We start from the raw sequence: 21,330 nt of genomic DNA, 5'->3' as shown, positions 1-21,330 counted from the left end.
TAATGCTGACTCGCTTGCTACTGCTGGAACACACACATTTCTAAAGAGAGATCCCTGTCAAAAAATTGCAGTATAATTTGTTCTATATTATCTTGCATTGCGCTGCAACGTTCTGGAAGTTTCATCCGCCTGAGCAAGCCTCAATCTATATAAATCCTAGTCTGCTGGAACGGAACAGGTGAATGTCACACAACATCAGCACCTGTAGCACTGAGAAAGCTGGAGAGAAGTAGTTATTTTCGGTTACATGGATTCACAATGATGACGAAGTGGAATAACGCCCAGAATCAACCTGTGGTGTTGAAACTTACTAGATAATTTACACCAATAACAATTCCAATCGCGTTTTTGGATTGACAGGAAAAGACGAGGGGGAGTGGGCTGGATGATGAGGTGACGGATGACGATATCTTGCGTCTCTTTTACTGAAATTGGGGGAGCGTCTCGTTCGTCGGTGACGATGTGGGAACCACGTGTCTACGTAATGGAAAGCTGATTTCTCGTTTCGAACCCATCCTCACCCGCGCCTGCCTGCCTGTCTCCGGCGTAAGGGTAAGCACCGGGACCACGCGCACACATCTCTACCGGATACGTAATACTTTTGGGAGACGGGCTGTAGTCAGCTTCTTTTCATCAACAAGGTGTTGAGGGGGAAAGGAAAAGAAGAGTGGGTAAAGAGAAAAACTGCAACAAACCGGATAGAAGAAAAGAAGCCTACCAGCAGCAGTGCAGTGGGACCCTATCTGAGAAGCATGGATTATTAATAAAAAGCTTGGGCTTTATCAAATATTCAACACATTTTTTAAAGACGCAGTAAGAAAGGAAATGGTAATTGATTCATGCTGTGATTTACAGTAAGAGCGAGTAGCCTTAACCAACGTGACGACGCGACTTGATTTGGATTCGGGGCATCAGCGATTGGCTATGCGTTGTTGGTTAGAAAGCTCCGCTGCAGTGTTCGCATAGAGATGGTACCTCTACCGGCTCACTAACGGACCGAACCCACATCCACCCTCACCCCGGGAACGTACGAACTAATATGCAATGGTTTTTTGTCCAGAAATCCTCTGCCTTTCGCCGTCTACACGCTAGCTCCGCATGTCTGTCTGCCGCACCGCTCCCCCTGTGCGGCAGATGCGATCTAAAGAGTCTATTTGGGCTTCTGACGCGCCGGCCAGGCGGCAGCAGCAGTACCCGCAGCAGCGATACCGCTAACAAACAGGAGCAAGTGGATGAAACCGTAGCAGTTGCCTTCATTCTGAGGTATAACGAAGCGTTTCTGCATCTTAGCGCCAACGCGGAGGACCCGGGGATTCACCTGTTCTGTTCTATGGTACAGCTGGTTGGGCCGAGTCGCCGAGCTAAGCCCAACGGGACCTGGCTGTTATGCAAGCGGGGGGAGCGAGTCCCCATGAGGGTGTCTAGGCTGCTGGAGCGCTCTTCGACCAAATCGATGAGGTTTCTTTGGAACATTTTCAGCAAAGGATCGCATATGCTGCAGTGTCTTTGTGGCAAGAGTCTCAAGAAAACCAAGAACCCAACTGGTGAGTGAGAGACTGAGTAAGTGATTGAGTGAGTGAGAGAGAGAGAGAGAGAGAGAGAGAGAGACCCTGTGCGGTTGTGTGCGTGTTGTGTGTGTGTTTCCTGCACTGTTAGGCGCAAGCTTATGGTGTGTTGGAGCTGCAATCGCAATTGTGCAGCAAGTGAGCGCAGGGGAAGAGGGGAGGAGGGGTGAATAACTTATTTCCGAAGACTCCGCTACTGCTGCTGCTACTGGTGTGTGTGTGTGTGTGTGTGTGTGTGTGTGTGTGTGTGTGTGTGTGTGTGTGTGTGTGTGTGTGTATGAGAGAAAGAGTGTGTTTGTGTATTGAGCGTGCAGGTGCCAGAAGCGCAGCAGTAAACATATTATTTGAAAACAAAGCCCACAAACACAACGACACAGCAACAATTAGGTTACAGTTACATTGGAACTTTTTGCAGGTGAACTAAAGCCATGTTATCCCAATGCTATTTTTTGCAGACTATAGGTGGCTGCGTCTTTCAGCTGTTCTGTGTCTGCTGGTGTTCTCACTCGGGTTTGTTCGGGTTTGTATCACTGCAGCATAGCTCACTTCTGCAACACTTCTACGGGCTCAGCTCTGTACTGGCCCAGTCAAACACACTGCGGCCTCTAATGGTCCCCCTTTACGTGTTGACTATATTCAGAATACACCGAGGCTGCATACGTAGTCGAGATCTGGGATATCTGTTGCTGCAGCTCACCTAGATTGCGGTTCAATAAGAGATATTCACACGCTGAGACATTCACAGCATCTTTTCGCATAGAGCTTTTTGATCTATAAATAGCACCAGATATTGCAACATGTTAGGCCTATATCGGCTCTTCTCACAAAGGAATGCGACATATGCAGCAATAACAACGGAACATTCAGAACAACTTTATGCGTAATTTGATCCTTTTGGTGATTTCTTTTGCAGAAGTAGGCTACACTCCCACAAATATAAGATTTCGTCTAGTAGAACTATGTATGAAGAGTCAGGGTCGAATTATGGTTTTAGAAGGCCTCTAAAGATTACTTATCAATTAATTAATTATTAGTATCATGTGGGCTGATAGTTTTGTCAGATATCAGACAGACAGGTCATGAATTGATCTCATTCTCTCTCTTTCTCTCCCTCCTTCATCTCTCACTGCGGTGTAGTAGATCACAACTGCTGACACCTAGCTTCAACTGCATGGAAGAATTGTCTCCCTATAGTTATCGGATATTCACCTTTGGACACCAGTGGTTGCGCATCGTTCCATGGGCAGAGACCGAACATAATCCTAATGAAATGTATTCTGGCTCGGCAAAAACGTATTTATTGACAACAAAGGCATGTGTATAATCTTTAATCTACTTGCCATTCGGGTGTTTGAATGTGTCCTTTGCTGCCTTAGATTTTTTCCCCTCAGGTAGTGCCACTCCGACTCAAAGTTTCTATAGAATGGGCTCCGTGCTGCCACCATGACTGGGAAAGAAATTTAATTATTTGAACGCATTTTATGGCGACTACCTGGGTGAAAACGGTTATTAAACAGTTTTGTTGACAGCGAGGGAATCATTAGACAGAAAACAAATTTGACAAGAGTTTTTGTAGATTCCAAATACATTTCAGCACATTTACGTTTCGTCTCAGCCTATGGAACGATGCTATCGCAAAGTAAACATGTGATTACTATGGAGACAATTACTTATTTGTTGTTGAAGCAAAGACTGACCCATTTCATATACAGTCCGTTATGCTACCTCTTGTTGGTCAAAATAAAAACATAAATAGACCTTCACGTTATCGAGGGCCAGTGTAAGAGTAAGAAAACTGGTTGTGTATAACAACCTTCCTTCAATACTCTGAGACACCGCAGTAAATTGCAAACTTCCATAAGTCTGGGTGTGAGAATGTTGTCTAACTGCATAACATTTGAAAATGGTCTGGGTCCAAAGTTCCAGCGCACTCATCCAACTGAACAGGTCTACAAAACAACAAGGCTGCGTCAAAGCTGACTGATCTAGTGTTTTTTTTCTTATTTTTTCTTTGTAATATGCTGCATTCTGCAAAATCGTTATGAGATTGGGGCCTTTATCATAACTGCAGCAAAAGAATTCCGTCATGGTCTGACATTTCAATTGGAGCTGTGTAGTGCCATCTGTAGTACCGACTGTAAATTATGACTTGGGTTGAAATTGTTTGACAAACTCAGCAAAAACCAAACCATAACATACATTTAGGCATGCATTCAGATTAAACTTAAGTTTACACATTTATTCAGAGTGGTCAATACCAGTACTAGGAACACATTTGTTATTTTAAGCTTTCCCAGAACCTTAACCCTTAATGTAACTTCTCAGAAGGAACGCCTAAACTTACAATCAAACCTACCCATAAACCCTACCCATTCAGTGGTTTGGATTTTATATGAAGATTGGATTTTAGGCAGCCCTAAACTCATACAGGTGACTGTTTGATCTTTGGAACTTGAGTCTGGGTCTTATACTCCCATTTGTTCTCTTCATCCACAATGCCTTAGCAAACCGGAAGCATACTAGATGGTAATATACTCACTTGGCCCCTAGTGTACAATAGTAAATTGCATTTTGGACTAATTTCACCCTGTCCATTATGACATTGTTGTTGTGATGTGGGGCAGAAGTTCAGTCACTGTTGGGGAAAGAAGCAAGATTGCATTAGAAAACGCTAGCTTTTCAGTTTAGTTTGAACATAAAGCTCCTGGACTGGACCAACAAGGATATCTGTTGTTACTATCAGGGAAATCTGAAACAAGGAAAGAGACACAGAGAGAGAAACACAGACAGACAGAGGTAGAGAGGGGGAGAGAGAGTGTGTGAAAGAGAGAGAAAGACAATTAGGGTTAAATAAAGAATGAAATGTGTACAACATAGCAAATTCTACAAGGCTGTCACTATAAGCTGAGTTGTCTATGCACTGGCATAACTCAATGACAACAATGTTATATATTCTTTGTGATTGCTTCAAACAGCATACCTAGCTACAAAGGTAAATAGTCTACACAAATACTGCTCTTTTTAATACATGCTTAAATGGATATTATGGTTATGCTAGCTTGTAACTGTGGCTACTAAAATAGATTAGCAAGCATTAGCAAATATTGCTTAGCTTGTTTTATGAAACCTAAAGTTGTAACAATGCTACCCCTAATTAACCATAACTGGAAAGTCTTTAGTAGATCTACATGTTCTCTGGGATGCTACTTTATCAGCTGTGCAGAGAAGCAACTGACACACGTTTGCAGGAGTCACAGCAACAGCAGGCAGCAGCTGGTTCTGTTAAAATCATAACAATGTTAGCTAATAGCAACTAACTTAGCAACAGTAGCTTGCCAGCTTTGGTAGCAAAATATTTCACCTAGTGTAAAATTGCACAATTAAGACTTGCTCATTAAAGAATTCCAACAATATTTACAGATATATTGTTTTAGACATAGGTTAAATTAGCCTGTGTGGCTTAACTGTTCTAGGGTACTGGTAAGCCTCCCTGACTTCTCAGAATTCCTGTCTACAGCAATGGCTGGCTAGAACAATGGCTACAGCAATGGCTACAGCAATGGCTACAGCAATGGCTACAAATGTTTACCCAATTCTTGAAGGCAAACGCGTGTATACATATCAAGGAAACATATCAACATCACAAATTATTTTCCAGGAAGAACTCTACAATTCCAATACGAATGGGATAAATGGTTGTAGTTTAAATGGACAGAGTAGAAAGTAGAAACCCATGATTGTATGTGTTAGTGACATATTTTGTTTTAACAGTCCTGTGGTCTTCAGTGAGTGAGATCCTAAGCAAATACGATTAGCATTTAAATTTAATTCTTAAACACAACACAAGTAAATTAGGACTCATTTTGAAGGCTGAGTTTCACATAAATGCAGTGGTGAAACATATATTTTGCCAAATTTGGGAAGTCCAACATTTGGACTTTATACTAGTTGCATTCAGATAGGCTACTGGGTTGGGAAGGCTACCCACAGTAATTACCAGATGACAATACTGAAAGCAGCTAAACTGGAACTACCCTTTCAGCAACTAAATCTAGTTAAGATTGGATAAATTAAAAAAAATAATCATTCAGTCGATGTACTGTACATGCAAAAACCTAGACACTGCCAATAAAAAATCTGAAGTTTAACCTGCAATGGAGCATGCTCTTGGAAACATGATCATGATGGCCTTCATTTGGTTTTAACCTCGGTAAATATTAACACTGTTTGTTTTAGAAAGAATGTTGTACAACGATGGTTTGCTTAACCCTAACAGAGTTAACTTAATGCCTCAATCAGCACTGGAAATCTTCCGCTGAATAACCAATCCTAGGTAACACTGGCCAATTTGTTGTGTGTCACAATATCATCTGTCCTGTGGGTTCTAAGGACAGTGCCTGTGGCGGCATATATTGACTTGTATCCAATGCACTGGTTACTTGTAAAACAACCCAACAGGCGACGTAATCCAGCAAAACGGCCCAGCAGCTGTATTGGGTTGGGAAAACAACCCTGTGTGCTGTGTGGTGTAGCAGATCTACCTGAAACAAGACTTTAGGTGGGCAGTAACAATATTGTTATTGTTACTTGAGTGAGGGTTAGATTGATGGAAACAGAATGTGTGTGAGTCAGACAGAAGCATTACTCCCAAAGGTACATCTCATCTCTGTTAAATGGCTACTTTCATCAAGAGCTCACATAACAGCTCATTCTAGAGGGGAAGGTTAAACAGCACTCAAATTATACCCATCGAGGCCCACTCACTCACCCTCACACCCTCTCTCTCTCTCTTACAAACACACACAAACACATCGACGGCATGCACAAATGCACGCACACACAGGTGCACTTACCTCTCTCTTTTAATATAAACGTACAACACAACAGTACTTTGCTCATTGTTCAAATTTGATATTAGTCAATATCTCATCTCCAATTCAACCATGATCCAAATACTGTAGAAGCTTTTATCGTTCCCAACACCCGCACACACACACACGCACACACACACACACACACACACACGCACACACACACACACACACCCACACACATCCTCAGGGGTTGAATGTTTTATTGACTGCTGTTGGATCCATGATCAGATTGAGGTCAAAGAGAGAGGGCAAAGTTCAGTGATACACTATTTTATAATAGCACATAAGTGTCACTGAATGAGAAATTGTTATCCGTGTGGGCTGGGACTTGGAGATCATTTTGTGCTCTCAGGAATTCTGTAATTTCTGTCTTTTCTTGCCATCCCCCACTCCCCCACATCTCAGTATCCTGGTGGTGTGTTGATGTAGTGGGAAGATGAAGCCATAGATTTAGCCAAAACAGCTGATTTAGTCAGCTACTTAGATTGATTCAACTACTCAGATTCATTTAACATCTTAGATTTAGTCATAGACTTGGAATCCAAACAGTCAGATCTTCGTATAATGTTTTCCAGGGCATTGTTCTGTGTCTACTTGGTTTCTGACCTGCTATTGTGCTCTGTCTCTCACACTCTCTTTCTCTCTCACCCACTCACTGGCTCTCTCAATCTTTCTTTCCCTTCCTCTCCATCTCTTTCTCCCTCCCTCCCTCCCTCCCACCTCCCATATAGATTTGGGGCAAGGCCTTTTAGTCTATGAACTTTTCATGTCTTTTCCCCCTTCTTTGATCATGCCTAGATTATGAATATTTTCACCATGTATGGAAATTTCTTCTTTTCAAAATGTTAATTAAAAATATTTGCCTTAAATAGAAAATTCTCAGACCCTGGCCTGATTCTGGTCGTTCTGCTGCTTCATGCGAGACAAAAATGTGCCGACCTTCTACTGTCCCCCAAAAACTAGAATAGCTGTATATGCCATAACGTGTGCAATGCCTACAGTTTTTCAAACGGGCGGTATGATTAAGTTCCATTTACATGCTCCTTCCATTGCATGTATCTTTCTATGACACCTGCCTGTCTTGAGCTATCACTAGATACCTTGCAAAATTGTAACAACATGGCTCCTTCTAAAGCTGTCCCCAGCGATCTTGCAACATTATATAAACATGGGTCCAACTAAAGCTGTCCCTCTTAACTATAAATGTTTTGCTTGATTTGTTGGAGGTAATCATTTCTTACATTTGCTTCCCTCAGAGTATTTTTTTGTCAGACATTTTTGCTGAACTAAGCACCCCTCTCTAGCCTTGGGTCAGAGATGATGTGATTGTGCCTGCACTGCTGTAGTTGCTTTAAATTTGCATAAGTAGAGCAGAGCTGAACATACTCTGTGGCCACGTCTTGATTCACATATTACCCATACTATATAGAAGGTCAGATTAAGATTAGTATGTCCCAAACCACAGGGCTTTCGAAACGCTATGCCGAAAGTGCCCGGGTTGTCCTACTATTTCCAGGGGATTTATGCAGTATGCAACCATGCATGCTTTTGGGTGTATCAATCAAGATGGAGGTGTTTCTCTCCAGTAGAGTTTGCACGGTTCACCATCGCACAATCCCGCACCAGTTCACCTAATTCACAATCATCCGGCCGCGCTGAACAGTCAGGGCTGCTCCAGTATCAGCACGCGAAATACCCTGGGCTGAGCAAACATTGTCTAGGTCATTATGCGGAAATCATCATAGTAAAAAGACTCGATCTGACTGTTTAGCTGTCATCCATCCTTGGACGTGTGCCGGCTTGGGAGTCACTGCGGTTTACTGTAACTAGGCCTACACATGAGATGACTTCAGTGTTTGTCAAGAGGCTGCAGACCGCGGAAATGATTGCTCACTAACCAATAGATTTAAAAGCAATAAGGAGAAGTTAACGCATGCAATGCAAAAACATTATAAAATAACATTGAGTTATTGTCTAATTATCTCCAAAAGTGATGCAATGCCTGTTTGCACAGTGTACTTACTTGCTTTAAGCATCTCAATCTGAACAGAGCAAGAGGTCCGGTTTTAACCAAAAAGAAAAGCACTCACACCCTATACTTTGAACTCTCCAGACCAAATGAGAAAACAAAAAAATTGAAAAACATCACACCTATCACCAAAGTTATTTAAACTATTGGAGCAAATCTTTGATCTGGCTGCAATCAGACAGTTCAACAGCTCTGTTACAAATGATACACAACCTATATATTACAACAATGCAATTTAAAATACTTACACTTTTATGGGAAAGTTTATTAATGTCAATATGACAGTTTAACTAGTTATTTTAAGATTTACTAGGACATTACGCCTGTCCTGGCTGAGTGACCCTAGAAGTGAGTTGGAACTTCTCCAAGCATGAGAATTCCATCTCCCATCGGCACAAGCTGCTGGTAACGCACGGTGGTTGCTAGCTAATCCTGTTAGCATCGATTGCTCCACAGGTTAGAGATAAAAAAAGGGAATGTGTGAAACGTTAAAAACTAGTTTTTCCTGTTCAAAAGGAAACGGCGGTTTAGGAAACGTCTGCTCTGTTTTATCAGCTATCTAACAAAGGGAGACACTAACGCACAGCAGATTGTGTTTTTGTCCGTTTATCATCCTCCCAGACCCCTGCAGCAGTAGAGAAGTTGCCGTAGTGATCGCCTGCCTGGCCACACCATGATCTACCACACACTGTTACACTGAGCTGCCCAGCCCCACGCTGGGAGAAGGGGTGATTCGCTGAATCGGCAGTTTTTGCTTTTTTCTCTCTGAAAGGCACTATTAGTGCAAGTCCTGTGGGAGTCCTTACTGCTGAGGTTGACATGCCTGTGTGTGAGTGTGTGTGTGTGTGTGTGTGTATGTGTGCATGCGTACGTGCGTGAGTCCATGTGTGTTTGTGAGCGAGTCCTTGTGCATCGGAGTGTGCGCACGCCCCTGCGTGTATGTGCTCGCGTGTGTGGGAGCAGTCAAATCAATGGTGATAAGTTGGAGCTCTCTTTATTTTCCTCTTTCGTTTTCTCTCTCTCGCCTCTCTGCATCTCTCTCTCCTCTCTGCATCTCTCTCTCTGCTCTGCTCGTGATGGTTGCACGGCCCGAGGCAGACATCTTTTTACCACCCACCACATATCGCCTTTGTCTGCTGGAGGGTGTGAGAGGTTTCTGTCTAATTCATTAGGTGCTGCTCTTTTGCCCTTCTGCCTCCACTTAGAGTGTGAGTTAAAGGAGTTTTAGTTGGCATAGATCCCCCTGTAGTCAGATGTCTGCTCTCCTTAGACTGGTTTTTCCTGGACAAAACAAGGAATACCATACCTGTATAATCCTAATGATTGGAAGATAACAAGGTTCTCCAATTTGGATCAACTCCTGTGTTCTCCTCAAGCCAGACTCTTTGGCACATGACGTGGTGTACATGGTGTACAAGCAGAAGAGACTGATACTCAAGCCAGTCCTCTTGTACTGATCCTTGTTATTACGTTATGGCAAAGGGTGGTTGGTTAATCCATTCGAATGGATCTCCAAGGACTTTGTTCATGTACTTTATTTATGAAATTACAAGGACTTATTGATCCCTATTGATGACATCACAAAGGGCTTTGCGTACATAATGGAACAAAGGATACATTTATTTTTATCTTGAGCTGGGTTCCAGCACATGTCAGTCACCATGTGACACATCCTATTAGACAGACAGTCCAGTGTGCACATCCATTTATACAGACAGTCCAGTGTGCACATCCTATTAGACAGACAATCCAGTGTGCACTTCCATTTATATAGACAGTCCAGTGTGCACTTCCATTTATATAGACAGTCCAGTGTGCACATCCTATTAGACAGACAGTCCAGTGTGCACATCCTATTAGACAGATAGTCCAGTGTGCACATCCTTTTAGACAGACAGTCCAGTGTGCACATCCCATTATACAGACAGTCCAGTGTGCACATCCTATTAGACAGACAGTCCAGTGTGCACATCCTATTAGACAGACAGTCCAGTGTGCACATCTTATTAGACAGACAGTCCAGTGTGCACATCCTTTTAGACAGACAGTCCAGTGTGCACATCCCATTATACAGACAGTCCAGTGTGCACATCCTTTTAGACAGACAGTCCAGTGTGCACATCCCATTATACAGACAGTCCAGTGTGCACATCGTATTAGACAGACAGTCCAGTGATTGCACCTTGCAGTGTAACCTCTGTAGTTCTGCTTGTGAACTCCCGCAGATGGTAGTGGTTAAGACATGAAGGCCAACTTCCTGAAAAGTGTTCCCTGATCTGTCGGGCCATTATTTATCTTTATAATGGTGAGAATTATTTGGTCATCCATTGTAGAGATTTTTATTTGCTTATCTGGCTGCATGCAATTGCCGAGGACACGTGCATTCCTGCTTAATTCATGTTTTAGACTGTTGTTTTTGTAAAGCCTTGGTTTATTTCAGATTTTTCAGCCGTATAATGGTTTGCTTGGCTATTATGGAAACTTCTTTGGTCCTCATGTTGGCAAACACACTGCTGAAAATCCACATGTACCCTTATAGTAATTGTTTCATTTCAAATCCAAATTCAATATCCTTATACTCAGGTACAACACTGTGTAATAATGATCATTTTAATGTTATTCCGATACTGCTCATGTCTTGAGTTTGTTAGATGTGCATTTCTTTATTCATCATTTACTGTTTGTTCTCTAATATCGCTCAATCATTATTAAAAGGGAAAAAAATGGTTATATTTCTTAATGCTTCATCTTCCATGCAAGCATGACCCAGTTAGATGTTTTCACCCTTTCATCCTTTCTCACAAACGCACACACACACACACACACACACACACACAAAATCACTCACATCCCTTACACACTCCCATAACGGCCTGTATGTTTTATTTAAAGTCTGCCAGCGATGTTTTCAAAACAGCACCCCTCCCTGGAGGTAGAACACTGTTAAAACTAAGAGCTTAGAAACACTAAATCTGTGGCAACAGAGCTGGGGGCATTTCACCGCACTCCGCGGTAACTAATGCACTAATTACACATGTTAACAGTGAAAGACATTTGTGTCATGAAAACACCATCTGAGTTTGTATTTCGTGGTTGAATCTACTTTGCCTGTGTGGGTCTGTTCATAAATACCACAAGTTCCAGAATTCATAGAGAACATAGAAAACCACCTCCCTAACAAAATGGCAATCAGAGAATACAATCATTATTTTTCAAAGACGAAAAAGAGACTTTTTAAGCAAGATCCATTGATCCTGCCTGTGTGGTGCTGTATGTCTGTCTGAAGTGATTTCAAGCCAATGCAGAAAAATGCTCTGTTACATCTCATTTGCTTGGAGCCACTACCAGTAATACATCCCAATACAACGGATTTCACAGATAAACACCACATTTGCATTTACCTTGCTTATATAACATACCAACAAACAATAACATTAACACCTATTTACTTAAACGGGAAAACATTAACACATGTTTACCAGTGGAAATAAGAATTCATGTTTTCTCAACTTTCCACTAGCTCTTGTCCTAATATGAAAGACGCCACCATTTGCAATAACAGCAACAGTAATCTTGTGTAAAAAGAGTAGTCATTGTACAGTAGTCCAATGCCTACTCTTGCCGGTGACGGATCTCAATAGAGAATTCCCATAGCAATGGTTTCCAATAAGCGAGTCTCAATTCCTCAATATCTAAAAAGACTATGCTATACCTTTGTGTAATTTCTGGTTACAGTTGGCAAAAACACCAACATTAACACACATTTACCTGTAAATATAGATACGGATTCATTCTTTCTCTGCCGTAAATTCCTAATGTTTTTTGGAAGACATGAGGCACAAATCAATAGAATGAACCTACATATTCACCATTTTGGTCCTTCCTTTTAACTGAAATCCACTGTATAGTAGCCTATTCTGGTGAAACAATGTGTGACTTCATACACCAATGTATGATCACTTGCAAAAAGGAATACTTCAAAATCATGACAACAATTGATTGTGTTGCTTATTGTAAAGTTAGCCAACAAGCAGGATCCTGTCTACCATGGGGTGATGTTTAACGGAACCTGGTGAGTGTAGGAGAGGGACTACAGCAATGCAGGAAGTTCTGGCTTCAGAGTCTTTTAGAAAGAGGAAAAATGTTGACCCCCTGTACATTTATGAATATATCTGCTGACAGGAGCATGGCTGAAAGACATATGATGGCTCACATTCATTTTTCAGATGTTACTTGCCCTTCACTCCACACAGTGGTTTTGCTGTGGGTTTTTTGTACGCAAAAAACAAACCTTTCTTCTTGTGCCCAATTATGTGTGAAACCAATCTCAGTGCCCTAGAAATCTCTCAGATATATGATACACACCACCTAATGACCCCCCAGGGTGAAGTGCTCCTGCAAAGAATATAAAAGGTTTTGGACAGTTTTTTTAACATTATATTATTAGGCATAGTGCTTTATCCACCAGCAGCAATTTCAGGTTCTACAGCAAACAATGACAGCGACTGTATTTAGCTTAATAAAAAATTGGAAATGTAGAAATAATTTGTGTTATGTTTAATGTGAGTTTTACTGATCGTTTGGATATCTATTCAACATAATCTATTACACCTCATGGCACAGCAAGTTGGTTAATATTAACATGGAAAGCATTCTTAGAACATTGTGTCAAATAATTATAAAATGAATTTATTTTTATTTCACACAATCCTTTAAACAGAGCCGCATGGCAATTTTCTCTATCTTTCATAGCCTATGAATGTGTTCTTCTTATATTACTTTTTCCAGTCTGTCTGCCTGTGTTTATTTCAGATTTAATTCAAATGTACCATCTTACTGGTATAGAAGTCCGCTTCCACATGTTCAAATTTCAGTCTGTCTCTTCCTGTTTCTAATCTGTGGAAATCAATAATATAAAAATAAATGTAGAATTCCACGAACAGTATTCTCCCACGAACAGTACTCTCTTGGTATCAGTAAAATCAAGGCTATTAACCAATGCCATTCTCACTCTAATGCCATTCTCACTTCATTCTATGAGGTACTTTATTGTGTTTTAATTCTGCCTTTTACAAGCTCTGAATCTCAAAGGGGTTTGTTCGATCCTTGTAAAACATGCATGTTCAGTTTGAAGAATAATATTAGGTGTCAAAGTACCTCTTCTCTGTTTAAAACACTTTCTGTGTAACACCCAATATCAGAATGGATACGCTATACTGGTTTATTAGATGATCGTGCTGTTTTCATTTTTACAGTGTACTCCTGACAAACATATGAGCTGGCTTGAGCTTCTGTTAATATTTGTATACTGTCACCTTCAGTGGAAACGGTTTGCTTTTGTCTCTGTGGAACTGTACAAATGAAACTGAAAATTCATTGTCATGTGAAAGGACAATAAACGTTATTAGGTTGTAAATTAGATTAATGTTGTGGTGCCCCCATAACCGCAGTGTGTGCTTGTGTGTGTGTGTGCATGTGCGTGCACGCGCTCATCGTTTTTTGTGTGCTTTCATCATCCTGAGTCTGAAACGCTGACAATGTACCAATGATAATGTGTTTCCTGAAGCCTGGACTTCTCACTTAAAGCCACAAGCACTGACAGTATTCTACATTGATCCATATCTACGGTTTCTCAAGCTCTGGCTTTGTGTGTTGGTTGTTTGTCCCCCCCAGTCTTCCTGCTCCAGTATCCGTAAGCGTCTAATGACCTCCCCCCCCCGTCCTCACTTGCTCCTCACTGCAACACAAACTCAACCCCCTTCTGTGATCAGAATTAATCCTCCACTGGATGGCCTACATTTCCATAAAGGGTAGATCCTTGGACTACTTTACCCAGAACTCTCCGATGCAAGGCCTTCATTTCGGTTTGTTATGACGCCTGGACCACATTACCCATAATCCCACATTTCTTTCGACATACGTACAGTGTATGAGTGTTCCAGTAAGGGTTGAAGGAAGTTGTCCTTCAGGTATTTGTGATATCTGAGCGAGAACAGATTCCAAAATCTCTGCCAAAAGCAGTTCAACACAATACACTTATGAAGTCCAGAGACCACAACATTCCTGGTGAACATTTTGTTCCTCTCTCTGTCTCTGGGTTTCTCCTGAGGTCCTGATGCATGTTGGACTCAACCGAGATATTCATAGCCCAGAGTGGAAGATAGTGAAGGGGAGTGGAGAGATATAAAGAGGGGTCCCAGGAGGGTTTGTGTGTCGCTCATGGATGTAGAGACAGTGCTGCGTGTAGCAGAGAGAAGGATACGCGCTGCATTGGGGAAAGCTAGACCAGGTGAGGAATATTGGTAAGAGTCTAAAAAGTTACTGAGGGGAGAAGGAGAATGAACAGGAGTTCCAACTAGTTACTTTAGGACAATGGTCTTAAATGGCTGTTTGGCTGGGACACTTTTCAGTCACTGGGTTCATCTTTCTGCACATGGGGAGGTTGAGAATACGTTCACAGGATTTCTGAATTATCTGCTTGTCAAATGCATAAACATGTAGATTATAATTTTGGGCAGCTGTGGTCCATTTGGTTTCCCAAACTGATGTTGATTTGGATTCCCTTTTGCAGACTTGAGAACCTATTTGCCCAGATTTCTGTCTTCCACAATATTATGATGTCATCTTGTCCGACTCTCTGTAACTCTACTGTGATATCATCTTGTCCGACTGTATGTAGCTCTTTCGTGATGTCATCATGTCAGATTCTGTCTGTCCTAATTGTGAAGAGATGTCAACCGTACATGCAGGTTGTATTATTTGAGTTGCCATAGCCTTAGGGACAAAGCACCAGTACATTTTGTTTATATTTTTAATAATGAATATAATTTATTTTTTACTTTTTAAACTGCATACTCTTTCTTGATCTTGTACTGTATCTATTGTTACTCATCATTATCAGTGGTGTAAGTGGTTGTTCTTTTTTAATAGAAGTTGCTTGTTTCGGTTGGCCATGCTTTACATCACCCGAAGAGATTACGGTGACGCATACACACAGAGTAACGCACACACACTCCTACACAGAGCAACCTGACACAAGTGTACGATAAGGCAGGCGTCAGGCTCAAGCCTCGGTCTGAGATCATTGTTTAAAGTTGATGTGTGTGTCTGTTTCTCTGTGTGAGGAGAGAGTTTGTGTGTGGGCGAGTAATTAATTTGTTGTGGAGGAGAGGACATTTCTGTCTTAATCATCTCATGTGGAACCGTTTTTCATCTATTGATCAGATTCTCGATTCTCGAACTCTGTGCAAACTGAAACAGCGGCATATAATACCTATTCTAGCTCCTAACTCCTTTTATAATGCACAGTAATCTCCCCAAAAGTCAACCTCGGTAGAAAACAAATCTTTCTACTGGTCTATACGTGTGTGTGCGTGTGTGTGCACATCCTCCCCGGTCGCTACTCGCTGTCACCACCTGGTATTGTCCCTTCCATGGAAAGCACCTTTAGTGACGATTGACATGTTAACAATGAGGTCAGGCTCTTTAGCGCTGTCTCTGCGTATCTGTGTGAACACTCAGTCCTGGTCACCTCCGTGATAATGCATGTAACTTCTCAGAGCAGAAGGTCTCACTTGCCCATGTGATATTAGGCATTGTAATCTAAAAGGTCATAGTAATCCTGCATTATCACTCGGATTCTAAGAGGCTTGATACATCCAGCGCCAGGTCTGTGTTATGCCCTTGCTAGTTACTGTCATCCTTGTATGTCTGCGTGACATCAGATTATTGGATTACGGGCTGTAGAGCTAGGTCTAAATCTTAATCCAGCACCTTTTGTTGTATTGAAAAATGACATGCTGTTGAATTCGACCAGACCACAAGCAATATATATTCAGCTCAAGAGCTGACTGACAGATGCTCCCAGAAGCCTCTAAGGACCCCAAGGTAACCTCAAAGGACCTGCGGGCCGCACTTGCCACTGTCAGTGTTGATGTACATGAGTCCACTGTCAGGAAGAGACAGCTAAACCTTGGCCTACATGGGAGGTCAGGAAGGAAGAAACTTCTGCTCTCTAAAAAGTTCCTTGAGATAATACTGACGTTTGACAGACAGCGCCTGGTTAAACACCAAAACTACTGGAACAACCGCTGTAACGTGACTGGACGCCAGGCGTCATCGCTTTAACGTGACTGGAGGCCAGGCGTCATCGCTGTAACGTGACTGGACACCAGGCGTCATCGCTGTAACGTGACTGGACGCCAGGCGTCATCACTTTAACGTGACTGGAGGCCAGGCGTCATCGCTGTAACGTGACTGGACGCCAGGCGTCATCGCTGTAACGTGACTGGACGCCAGGCATCATTGCTGTAACTTGACTGGACGCCAGGCGTCATCACTTTAACGTGACTGGAGGCCAGGCGTCATCGCTGTAACATGACTGGACGCCAGGCGTCATCGCTGTAAAGTGACTGGACGCCAGGCATCATCGCTGTAAAGTGACTGGAGGCCAGTCGTTATCGCTGTAAAGTGACTGGACGCCCGGCGTCATCGCTGTAACGTGACTGGACGCCAGGCTTCATCACTGTATCGTGACTGGAGGCCAGGCGTCATCACTGTATCGTGACTGGACGCCAGGCGTCATCGCTGTAAAGTGACTGGACGCCAGGCATCATCGCTGTAAAGTGACTGGAGGCCAGGCGTCATCGCTGTAACATGACTGGACGCCAGGCATCATCGCTGTAAAGTGACTGGAGGCCCGGCGTCATCGCTGTAACGTGACTGGACGCCCGGCGTCATCGCTGTAACGTGACTGGACGCCAGGCATCATCGCTGTAAAGTGACTGGAGGCCAGGCGTCATCGCTGTATCGTGACTGGAGGCCAGGCATCATCGCTGTAAAGTGACTGGAGGCCAGGCATCATCGCTGTAAAGTGACTGGACGCCAGGCATCATCGCTGTAAAGTGACTGGACGCCAGGCGTCATCGCTGTAAAGTGACTGGACGCCAGGCGTCACCGCTGTAAAGTGACTGGACGCCAGGCATCATCGCTGTATCGTGACTGGACGCCAGGCATCATCGCTGTAAAGTGACTGGAGGCCAGGCATCATCGCTGTAAAGTGACTGGACGCCAGGCGTCATCGCTGTATCGTGACTGGATGCCAGGCGTCATCGCTGTATCGTGACTGGACGCCAGGCATCATCGCTGTAAAGTGACTGGAGGCCAGGCGTCATCGCTGTATCGTGACTGGACGCCAGGCGTCATCGCGAAGACTGAGATGGACAGAGGGCCTGGAGCTTCTGAACATGACAGCATGGCCACGTCAGTCAACACTACTTACCTGTCTCACATCTCATTAATGGCTGTCTGGGTAACAGAGGCGTAGGGGCTGGTTGTTGATGAGTTGAATCCCTTGCAGGGTAGGTGTGTGTGTGTGTGTGTGATGGATTCCAGTCATTTACCTCCACTTTCTCTATAATAGAAAAGGAGTGATTTATGTATTTTTGTGTGTATGAAATTACGGAGCTTTGGCCTCTCTGCACACAAACACATTCAGACCGCAGATGTAAGCAAATACAACAGGCACAGACAGTAGTTAAGTATTCAGAAATGTGTGACCGGTTTAGGGATATTTCTGAATGTTACACATCCCTTTACTGCTGTAGCAGCGGTCAAATTAAAAAGAATGTAGTCGCTTGTGCAAGCCATTCTAATGACAGAGGATGGACTCAGCAAAGAAAACAGCAATGTGACCCAAAACGTCCCCACAAGAATCTATACAGCCATCTAATGTGTTTGGGCTGTTCTCCACTCATTCAACCGAGTAAGTCAGCTAAAGAAGTCAAGGAATTGAACTTTGACCCCCCCACACAAAAAAATAAAATAACTGTCTGCATGGTGCTACAGCACTAAAAGTTGAAATGTCTAACTTGCCAAAAAAAACTGTATCTCTCTTTAATGACCAAACATTACTTAATGAAGAGTGTGTGTATTCACTGAATGTAGCCGATGTTTAAAAATGTAATCGTATAATACTGTATTCATCTGGGTGGGGGTCACTGGTGGGGACATTTGGCGCCTGGTGTGGCTAGTCTTTTTATAGCAACAGTACTCAGCCCGGTTCCCTGACTGAGAGGATGGAGGGACAGGAGAAGGGAGGAGAGTGAGCACGAGGAAGGAGAAGAAAAGGCTTCACCACAGTCTCTTAAATGAGTCACAATTTAGAGTTGAACTCCCTCCTCCAACTCTCGTTACTGAGTTTGGGGGAGCTAGTGATGTGTGACCACTTGGTGGCGTCACAGATACACACAACGTGTTGTATGAGTGTGCGTCTGTCGTATTTACTTACATCTGCAGTCTGAATGTGTTTGTGTGCAGACAGGTCAAGGCTCCGTAATTTCATGCACAAGAAAAGCCGTAAATGTGTCTGTGTGGTTTGTGTGTGTGGGAGACAGCGAAAAAGACACAGTAGTTAGGGTGACGAATGTTGCATGCTGCAAACTACCCTGATGATTGTTAGAGTAACGTTTGGGCATCCTTCATCATTAAATACTTGACCATGTTTGTTATGTTACAAATATGTTTTCTGGGTTATTTTGTAAGAACTTCTAGACTGCTTCTCAACGGTCCAGGCATTAGGGGTTATGTTGTTCCATTATTGGGGTGCTGGGTCATATAAAAGGGCTTCTTTCTTTATGTATGTGTGTGATCAATAGGTATACAGATGTAAGGCCAGATTAGCATCCACTGGTCTCCTATAGATCACTGATGGGCTAATATTGACCCTGTTGTCTGTAGCAGGAACACGACCCCTGACTCCTTCCCATATAGAACATTCAAATCTTCTGCAGGTGTCCAAATGTCTTCTGGCCAGAGACGGCACTTTGGAATCCACCCAACGTTACCTAGGCAACACAGGGGTGGTACTGCAAGAGGGCTGTCCCAGCTTTATTGTTTGAGTGTGTGTGTGTGTGTGTGTGTGTCTGTGTGTGTGTGTGTGTGTTGGCTGTGACTCAGCACATCAGTATGCAGTGAGAGACACGGTTGTCCCTGCACACCCCTTCAGGCCAGGGAAACCTGTAGTAGCTCTGATGTTTCCTCCCCTCTCTCCCCCTCCTTCCCCCTCCTTCCCTCTGTCTCACACTTTTTCGTCTCTCCCTAGCTTCCTTCCTTTTCTCCCTGCCTCTTTTCCTTCTCTTACTGTTCATCGGATGATTTGAAGTCCCCCACCAACCACCCACACATGTCTAAAACCCAAGGGGATCTCTTCATTAGCAGCAACTGATTGTGCTTTTGCAAAACGTTGTGTTCCACTAACAAATATATTGTGGCATACTGATACGAGATTTGTCTACTGTCAAATTCTCATTCCCCGATGCACGTATTTACATTGTTATTGTCTTCTTCTTCGTGTTATGTGTTATGATTAGGTTTACATTTGGGCCATCATAAATCAGCTGGGACGTATCCACCTGTAAAGAGTAAGAGAGTGGAGGATGGAGAGACTGAGAAAGAGGACTGTGTTCCTGAATCACCTTTAGAGGGAGCTGTCCTCTCTCTCCTTTCCTCTGATCTCTCTCTCTCTCTCTCTCTGTCATCTCCCCCTCCTCTCTCTCCTCGCCCCTCTCTTCCCTCTCTCACCTCTTCCCTCTTGTCTCCTCTCCCCTGCAGAAAACATAAAATATCCATTCATCTTCATTCTACTCTGCCTTTTTTCGGATGACCTCATTCTGAGGGATATAGAAAGAAAAGATACAAGATACAAGCAGAAGGTTTTGTATAAATGGAAGATAATATATAGATATACACAGTTCAATGAACCAGATAGAAAGTGTATTGATTTCAATGTGTCAGTAAACTCCCTCAGGAGTGAAACACAGCAGATACACTTCATCGTATCTCTCTCTTTCATACACTAATCTGCATATGTAGTAATGAGACCCTCTGGCAGAGAGAGAGACAGACAAAGGGGCTCTGGGAAAGAAAGAGTGAGAGGATTGAGCGGGAGAAAAAAAATGGTGTGTGTGTGTTTCAGAGTGTGTTTAAATCCTTCTCTCTACTTCACTCAATAATAGGCAGGGCATGAATTTCCACAAGGGGGTGGGGGGGGGGGGTCTTTTCCTTTTGAAGCTGAGAGAGAAGATCCTTTTATGTAAACATTGCGACGAGGGGAACAGATTAATTTTAATGTGCGTTCGGTCAGAAGGCTTTGGTTTATTCATCAGTTTAGAAGGCTGCACTCCTGAACGTGCACATGCAGCCTTCTAACTGCATTAACAACAACACACAGACTTAAATGCATCTCAGAAGACCCTTACATCAGCACCCTTTACGTTCTATGGGGTCACCAATGTTGTGTTGCATTTAGCAGTGTAGCATTTAGATCGGCTCCACGGATATGAAACCTTGTTATCCATACCCAAACCTACTGCCAGTCAGGCCATATGTAAGTGGTCTGTGTGAATATACACATTACATTGCCTTTTAGTTATTCGTTTGTGACATAGCTCTGTAGGCCCACATGGTGACAGGAGATAGTTGAATGACATCCTGTGACACCGTATGCACTTCAGTATTAGGATAATCACATGTACAGCAACCAGACAACGAAAGGACGGACTGTTTATCACACGGGGGCTAGAATTTTTTTTTGAACACTCTGGCGCCCTCAAGCGGTCTGGTCTCATCTTCACTTTATTTTTCTGCAACTTCATCTTCTGCTGTAAGCTAAGGTTGAAGATTTCCTGAAGACATGATTTAGCCTTTTTGAATGTCATCAGATTTGGACAGGGTATGCATTCAGATTTTTTTGGTTGGGGAAAGCAGTTTGCGTTAGGTAGTACATTTTTAATGTTAATGGCTTGTAACTGTCACGGAAAATGATATAAAATTCTCATTCTTCAGTGAGTCTGTTTTCAAAAAC

The 21,330-nt window shown here is 42.9% G+C and overlaps 1 protein-coding gene across 3 annotated transcripts in view; it reads left to right on the top strand.

The window, feature by feature from the left end:
- The first annotated feature begins 469 nt into the window (after positions 1-469).
- The window catches only part of LOC105019765 (fibroblast growth factor 14), a 44,213-nt gene continuing 23,352 nt past the window's right edge, over positions 470-21,330 (top strand). Inside the window, exon 1 of one of the 3 annotated variants that reach the window (XM_010886166.4) lies at positions 470-1,544. In XM_010886166.4, coding sequence (XP_010884468.1) covers positions 1,040-1,544 — 505 coding nt within the window. In that variant the 5' untranslated portion in view covers positions 470-1,039. Of the gene's footprint in view, positions 1,545-14,674; positions 14,771-21,330 lie in introns of those variants that run through there. The other 2 variants (XM_020042206.3, XM_020042207.3) reach the window with 2 other exon arrangements.

The sequence above is a fragment of the Esox lucius genome, chromosome 22, assembly GCF_011004845.1.
Source record: "Esox lucius isolate fEsoLuc1 chromosome 22, fEsoLuc1.pri, whole genome shotgun sequence".
Classification (NCBI taxonomy): Eukaryota; Metazoa; Chordata; class Actinopteri; order Esociformes; family Esocidae; genus Esox; species Esox lucius.
Note: the sequence above shows the minus strand (reverse complement) of the source record. Positions and strands in the feature narration are given on the sequence as shown.